The sequence below is a fragment of the Heloderma suspectum genome, chromosome 14 (genome assembly GCF_057233095.1).
Source record: "Heloderma suspectum isolate Gila_16-S chromosome 14, 16-S_ref, whole genome shotgun sequence".
In the NCBI taxonomy this organism is placed as follows: Eukaryota; Metazoa; Chordata; class Lepidosauria; order Squamata; family Helodermatidae; genus Heloderma; species Heloderma suspectum.
The window spans coordinates 5,918,700-5,926,340 of record NC_139471.1 but is presented as its reverse complement, the minus strand read 5'-3'; the positions used below and the strand labels follow the sequence as shown (position 1 = coordinate 5,926,340).

Sequence of the window (7,641 nt, the reverse complement as noted above, 5' to 3'; positions counted from 1 at the left end):
CTAGGAAGGCAAGAAGGAACAGAGAGAGAGAAAGAATCAGTCCCTGCTGCTGGTTGGGCTTTTAAGGAGATGCTACTGCAAGGGTGGGCAACCTGTGAGCCCCGGCCCCATTTCAGAAGCCCTCTGCAAGCAATCACTTCAGGCCTCTGGCAAGAGTGATCTGGTGGGGAGGAAGTGGGTGGGGGGGGGAGAGAGAGAGGGAGAGGGGTGTCAGAGAGAGAGCATGAAAAGGGGTGGCAGAAAGAGAGGAAGTATGAAAAGGGATGGTTCCACCCCCAGATGGCATGCAGAAAGGAGAAGCAACAGCAGGAGAAAGCAGGCCAAACACTGCAGAGCAAGGGAAGCCTGGGAACCAAGGACGTGGGGAGAAGGAGGAGGTCCCAATTCATTTATTTATTCATTCATTCATTCATTCATTCATTTCATTTCTATACCACCCCATAGCTGAAGCTCTGGGCGGTTCACAAAAATTAAAAAAAATTCCCAAGGAAATGGCCAAGAGGACAAGGAAAAAGTTGGGGGAACAGGCAGAAGTCTATATGCTTCCAAGCGAAAGGCTGCTATCACTAATCATCAAAGGGCATTGTGCAAACTATTCTGCCTTTTCTTCCTTAATATATTTTTTTCTGATTAAAAAAAAGCCAGAAGAAGCAAAGGGGAAGCTTGGGAGAGCTACAAATCGAAGACTTTATTGTCTGGACCCCCCATGAAATTCTGTGGCTTGGATCCAGAATCATATCCAGAAGGCTACCTCTGGCAGAACGGGACGTCTGCATCCTCTTGTCCCTGCAGGCTCCACAGCCTCCTGTGCACCCTCCCGATCTGCTCCGGAGGGTTGAGGGACCCCGAGGAGGAGAACCGGAGGGCACACTGGGGGCTGCAGATGGCAGGAGAGAACACACATGTCCCGCTCCGCCAGCAGTATCCTTCTGCTGGCAGAACGACGAGTCTGGATCCAACCCAGTGAACGAGGCAGCCGTGTCTAGAAGCCCCCAAGAGCTGCAGAGGCCAGAAGTGGCAAGCAGCCATCTGGGGGGGTTCCAGGCCTCTCGTACCTCTTTCTTCCGAGATGATCTGAATGAGCTCGTAGTCCTCCGGCCGGTCCCCATCCAGATTGTGTTTGGCCATGGCCTTACGGATCACAACCGGGGTTTTGTCCTGGCTTGTTACCTGCAAGATTATGTTAGAAATGAGACACCTGCAGGCAAACATTTACAGTCGAATGCAAAATGTCCACATTCCTTTCATGCAACTGTAGGATTTGTTTTAAAGTACCCAAAGAACACAGTCATTATTATTATTTTCTGACATGCATGTACCCCTAAGATGCGTTTTTCTTATTTGATTCCTCTTGCAACACTTTGACAAGACCTCTTGGGGTGAGTGGTGAACACACCTGCCCATAAGTCTCCAGTATGGCTTTCCCCAACTTGTTTTGGACTACAACTTCCAGGAGTCCTGACTGTTGGACCATGGCACTGAGCATTCTGAGGATATCCCCTTTCATTTTAATTTTTAAAAGCAAGTTTCTAGTCCCTAAGGCAGCCTTCCCTAATGTGGCGCCTTCCGGATGTTGTGGACTACAACTCCCAGCATTCCTCACCACTTGCCACGCTGGCTGGGAATTAGGGAGTTGAAGACCAAAACATCCTCGAGAGCATCAAGTCGGAGGAAGCTGCCCAAGTACACCCCAAGTTGCACTGCCACACACAGATTATGATCTGGATCTGCTACAAACTAATGGGCTGGATCCAGGATCTGTCTTCTGCAAGAGGAAGGTCCCCCTGTCTGATTTTTGGGGATCTCCCTCCCCACACAGCTCACCCCATTCAGCAGGGTCTCCCAACTGTGTAGCATTTTCAGGGGACTGGGGGGCAGCCGTGGGAAGGAGGGGGCAGGAAAGTTCACTTCCGTCAGAGCAGTTGAATGGGGGGGGAAAACTGCACAAAAGCTGGGAAACCACTGAATGGGCCAGGGGAAAGGGAGCAAGGCCATCTGGGGAGCCTTGGAGGGTCAGATGAGGAGCCATGGCGGGCTGGATTTAGCCCACGGGCCCCCTGCGCTACAGTGCAACGAGATGCTGAGCTTTTACAGATGCAGCAGACACCGCAGGGCCTCCCGCGTTCCTCGAGGCATATCCCCCTCTCCCCCACCCCATCTCCTGCAAAGATGCAAGAGGGCATGTTTGTGCGTGGGGACACCGACCAGAATGCTTTTGTACATGTTGCCGTTATCCACTGCCAAGCTGACCCGGATGATGCAGCAGTCGTCAACCTGCTGGTTATAGAGGGGCAACGAGAGGGAGGAGTAGCTGGAGATCCCGGAGACGGAGCGCTTGTGGGTGCGGGAGGCTGTCACTGGCGTGGAGGAGACGGAGGACGACGAGGCGCTGCTGGAACTTGATCCGATGCCCGACGTGTCCAAGGAGGACAGCGAGGTGGACTCCCAGAACTGCCATGGGGAAGCAGGCGGAAGGGAAAGAGCCTGTTATTTAAACACGCTAAGCTGGTGGAGGGAGAAATGTGGCAGCGTCTCTCTGCCTCCCCGGTGCTCTCCATTCAGGAAAGTCCGCTATCTACTACAAGCGGTGCTCGGCGGCACCCCCTCCTGGCCAGTAGCGGAGCTCCACTCCGGAGCTGCCTTGAGTGCCCTGTTCCGGTAGAGAGGCAGGGCACCAATCCAGTAAATACAATAAAATAGCAAGCAGGAGGGAAAGAGAACATCGACGGGGGGAGCGGGGGAGCGACACTGTAGACACATGCCCAGGAAGGCCATTTCTCAGCTGATTCACACCCACGGAACAGGCTCCTCCCACCCTGAGGGGAGAAGCTCGGCTAGGCCCCGCCCCATGCGCCCCAGACTCCACCCCCAACACAGCAGCCGACCCTCCCAGGCATTCTTAGGAAAGGAAGTCTCGGGACTAAAGCAAGGGCGTCGAACCTCTTTCAGCCCAGGGCCAAATTCCATTTCGGAGCAGGTCTCGGGGGTCGCATTCCCGTGGTGGGCAGGCCAAAAAATACCAAAAAGGCAGGCATACTTTAGCTTAAAGCTTTTACTGCCGGGAACTAAGTTCAGGAGAGGCATTTCAGCCTTTTAGAATGGGGGAAAACTGTACAAATGCCGGGAAACCACCAAACAACTGGCGGTTGGGACAAAAAGGGTCAGGCCAAGGAAGGGGGTGTGGCTGCCTGAATAACTCCAGAGGGCCAGAAGTGGCCCATCAGCCTGAAGTTCAACACCCCTGCGCTAAGGGCTCCAACCGCTCTTTGTTCCAGCCGATGCAGCCTCGTCCCACCCCCAAAGTGAAAGTCGGTCTCTCCCCTGACACGGGGCGCACCTGCCGCCTGCCCCCCTGGGCGCGAGCGGGGCCCAGCGAGCCGTCGCTGTCCTGTACCTTCTTCTCTTGGCCCTCGGGGGAGTCGGGGATGAAGCTGATGTTGATCTCCTCCACATCGGAGCTGCTGGAGCCGGCCGAGGTGACGCTGACCGAGTCGGCCGTGTCCCCGCTGCACAGGTACGGCCCGCACTTCAGCTGATCGAAGGACTTTGAGTGGGAGCTGCCACCAGCGCAGGACTCGGTGCTGGGAGCCTGCCGGCTGCGGGGGGAAGGGGCAGAGCACTGTGAGGGGAAGGGGGGTGTGCGTGCACGCGTGTGTGGTGACTGAGTTATTTGGCTGAGAGAGTGTGTGCGCGCGTGTGATGTTGTGATATATAAACAGAGAGCTGCGCTTGCGTAGTTTAGACAGGGAACAGATAGGGAAGAGTTTGCATAGGGCCTGTGAAGAGATACTGACTAGGATTTGTGAGTATAGAATTGAAGTGATAATGAAGTGTGCGTTTGTGGGAGAGAAAACATAATCAGCTTTTAAAGTGACTTATTTACTGTTTAACATCTTAATACTGTAAATAATAATTTCTTCTGTGTTCTATAAAATCGTGCGCCTATGGTATGTGCCTACAAAAGGGTAAAGTGGCAAAGGGAATAATACAGGTCAGAACAAAAGCCAGCAGGGCCTCACATCTCACGAAGTAAAAGTGCTGGACCTGAGGTGAAGGTCCTGGTGGCAGCATTACTGGGTGTGTGGTGGGAGGCGTTGCCTGCTGTGAGAAAGGCCTTACTGAAAAGGTGTTATCACTGGCAAATAGGCAGGAATGCCACAGGTGTCAAACCCCCCGGCACCCAGCCCATTTAGGATAGAGCCCTAGTTGCTGCCCTGAACCTAGCAACATGAACTGGTAGGAGGTCAGGTGGAGACGTTCTGGGCTGTATTGAAAGCGGAGAGCGGACTAACCCAAGAGTTTGGGTTAACCTGGAAGTCTGCACACCTCGTAGGTTTGTCCCAAAGCCCTAACGAAGCTGGAGGGCTGGATTTGGCCCGCAGACTGAGGTTCTGCACCCCTGATCTACTCCAACTCCTTGCTTGAGGCAGGATCTGCAACGCAAGATGCAACTATGGCATCTTTGACAGATGGCAGTCCAGCTTTTGCTTAAAAAACAACCCCAGAGAAGGAGGGCCTCCCACGTCTCAAAGGCCGTCTCTTCTACCGTCGAACCCCTCTTACCATTAGGATGTTTCTCCTGTTGGGCTAGACAGGACTGGGCTGGATGGATTAATGGCCCAACCCAGTATCAAGGCAGCTTCCTAACTTCCTGCATTCTTGCTGATGGCTTCACTACTCTCCACCCAGGCAGACCATCTCTCAGGGCTGCTCTCCAATTTAAGTCATCCACTCTGGTTCATAGCCCCCTCTATCCTGAGAGCACCACGTGCACTGCAGCAACTTGACCCTTGGGGCCCCAACTCCCAATTCCTCGAGAACAGGATGCAAGGACTCACTCGCTCCAGCGCTTTATGATGCCCGTGTTTTTCTTTGCCTTCAGAGTGTTGCTGGCTGATTCCGACAGGGGCTCGATCTCGCATGAAAGGCCATAGCTGGAAATAAGAAAGGGACAGAAGTGAAGTTACAACCTGCCCTGCACATCTCACCTTGAAAGCACTCCGCTTGGCTGTGCTACAGGGGCGGGGAAGCTCTCAGGGGTCGGATTCCAGTGGTGGATGGGGCCAAAGGCAAAAAGGGTAGGGTCAAAATATATCTACCACAAGCATCAATGGCTTGGGACCACGTTATCTGACGGACCGCCTGCCCCTGTACGAGCCTGTCCAAGCATTAAGATCAGCGTTGGAGGCCTACACTCTCTGACGTACAGCAAGAGCCATTAAGGGACAGGGCTTTCTCAGCAGTGTCCCACACCTTTGCAACTCCCTGCCCAGGGAGATATGCACAGTCTTTGGAGATACGTACATCTTTGGAATTCCCTGCACAGGGAGATACGTACAGCCTCATCAATGCTAGCTTTTAAGGGGAAACACCCCCCCTGAAGACCTGAAACCTGAAGTTTATTCCAGTGTGAAAAAAAAAACCTGAAACCTGACAAAAAACTGAAGTTTATTACAGCCTGCTTTTGGTGCTTAAAAATCATTAGCTGCTGCCACATGCTGAATTGCAATTTGTACATTTCATAGTTTTGTAATATTATAAGCCGTTTTGGGGAGGCAGTGCCCCCTGAAAAGAGGGATAAAAATTATTTGAGGGTGCAATCCCGTGCATGTTTAGTCACAGAAAAAGCCCTACAACTCCCAGCATTCCCTAGCCAGCCATGCGCCCAAAATAAATAAGTGGCAATGGGATCAGAACACCCCAACCAAGCCCAGAGCAAACATACTGCAGGCTAAAAGGGAGACTGGCGAGGACGTGGAATGTGCACAGCGACATGCGTGGCCTGGACCGGATGGTGGCTCACCTCTCCGTCTCGCTGAGCCGCTCCATGCTGTGGAACCAGGCCACAAAGCAACCCTCCTGCGTGAAGCTGTAGTTGTTGCAGGCCGACTGGAGCAGTTTGATCTGTGCAATGATTTCGAATTCCTGTAGGGCGAGGTGAGGATGCTTGTTTTGCATTGCACCTTATTCTTTTCAGTATCGGCCTGGTATGTTATGTTTTTAACTGTTGGTACTGCATAACAGCCTTTGACTTGTCTGTAATCCGCCCACAGAAGGTTTGTTATCGGGCGGATTAAAAATATAACAAGCAAACGAAGGAGATCACTTGGCAGCTGCCTGGGGTGGCTGCAAGAATCAGTGCAGAATGTCTGAAACCTTAAATACAGCTCACCAATCAGGTTTAAAATGGATTTAATTAAAGGTTAAGACAATAAACTAGAACACAAAAGGGAAGGCACGACTGTTATTCCAGTTCCTCAGCACACCCTGGGCAGAACATTGGAGGGTGAGCACAGATTTAACTCTCAGTGAGAGGGAGCTGTCCCCAAAAGTGGCAGTGTGGTGTTCAGGGGACCAGGCAACTATGCCCGCTTCCAGCATACTCTATTCCGTTCCCCTTCCCCACTGGTTTTCTGTCCCCCACTCCCAATAGCCAGTCAATTTTCTGTGCCCACTGAACATATTTAGTCCTCACTGAACTAATCTGGGGTCCCTCTCCCTTCCCGTTTTTTCCCCCAAATATTTTTTTGGACTTCCGCAAACTTTTTGTACTTCCGCAAAACTTCTGGGTTGCATCCAGATTTACACAGGATCAAACGTGCTGCTGTAAGTAGACTTCCCTGCTCCCTCTTTCCCATGGCAGCCCTACACAGAGAGTCAGGAGACCATGTTGAATGGGGTGAGATCTGGTTTGGGACAGGGAATCCCCCCAAATCAGGCAGAGGGACCTTACAGGAGTGGAGGGCAGTTTCTGGATCCAAGCCTGTACTTATGCAGACCTTTTCTTTTCTTTTTTTACAAAACCTGAGCCAGCTCATATCTCCCTCTTGCGCACAGATGGTGCTGTTTTGGCTTCATAAAGGTAGCCACTCAGAGAATGAGCTCTCTTTTAGTATATTAATGTGTACTTTAATGTATATTAGACTCTTTCATGTAGAGCTCCTCACACACTCTGGCTGACATCTGAAGCACATTTTGCCAGTCCTTTTATGCCCTTAATTCTAAAACCTAAAAATCAGTTTAGGGTGCAATCCTATGCATGTTTTGACTGAAAAACGTCCCACAACTCCAAGCATTCCCCAGCCAGCTGCCTGGGGAATGCTGGGAGTTGTGGGATGTTTTTCAGTCGAATCATGCATAGGACTGCACCTTCAATTTATTTCTTAGAGTCGCTAAAGCCATTTTTTGGTAACAGTGGTTTTCTTCCCTGCATTGTATTTTATTGTTTATAGAGTTTGTTTTATTGTTATTCTAAGCCACCCAGAGAATTTAGTTATTAGGTGGGATATAAAAGAACAACAAATATCTCACCTTCCTCCTTTTCTCAAAGTTGATCAGGCCTCCCTGCAAGAGAGGCAAAAGCAGATTATTAAAGCCCAACAGTTGTCCCATTTATTAATTTCCAAGCATCCAAGGTATGAGCCAGTGTGGTATAGTGGTTAGAGTGCAGAACGGAGATTTAGCAGATCTAGATTCTAGTCCCCACTGGGCCATGACGCTCACTGGGCGACCTTGGACCACTCACTGACTCTCAGCCTCACCTACCTCGCAGGGTTGTTGTGAGGACAAAATGGGGAGGAGGAGGACCGCGTAAGCCGCCCTGGGTTCCTTGCAAGGGGAAAAAAGGCGGCATACAAATAT

At 51.4% G+C, this 7,641-nt stretch overlaps 1 protein-coding gene across 1 annotated transcript in view; it reads right to left on the bottom strand.

The window, feature by feature from the left end:
• The window catches only part of RALGDS (ral guanine nucleotide dissociation stimulator), a 79,327-nt gene that overhangs the window by 2,992 nt on the left and 68,694 nt on the right, over nt 1–7,641 (bottom strand). The window contains exons 14-19 of the mRNA XM_084821330.1: nt 7,312–7,344; nt 5,804–5,925; nt 4,839–4,934; nt 3,338–3,596; nt 2,206–2,451; nt 1,056–1,170 (exon numbers count right to left, since the gene is read on the bottom strand). Of these exons, the coding sequence (XP_084677456.1) occupies nt 1,056–1,170; nt 2,206–2,451; nt 3,338–3,596; nt 4,839–4,934; nt 5,804–5,925; nt 7,312–7,344 (871 nt within the window). The remainder of the gene's footprint in view (nt 1–1,055; nt 1,171–2,205; nt 2,452–3,337; nt 3,597–4,838; nt 4,935–5,803; nt 5,926–7,311; nt 7,345–7,641) is intronic.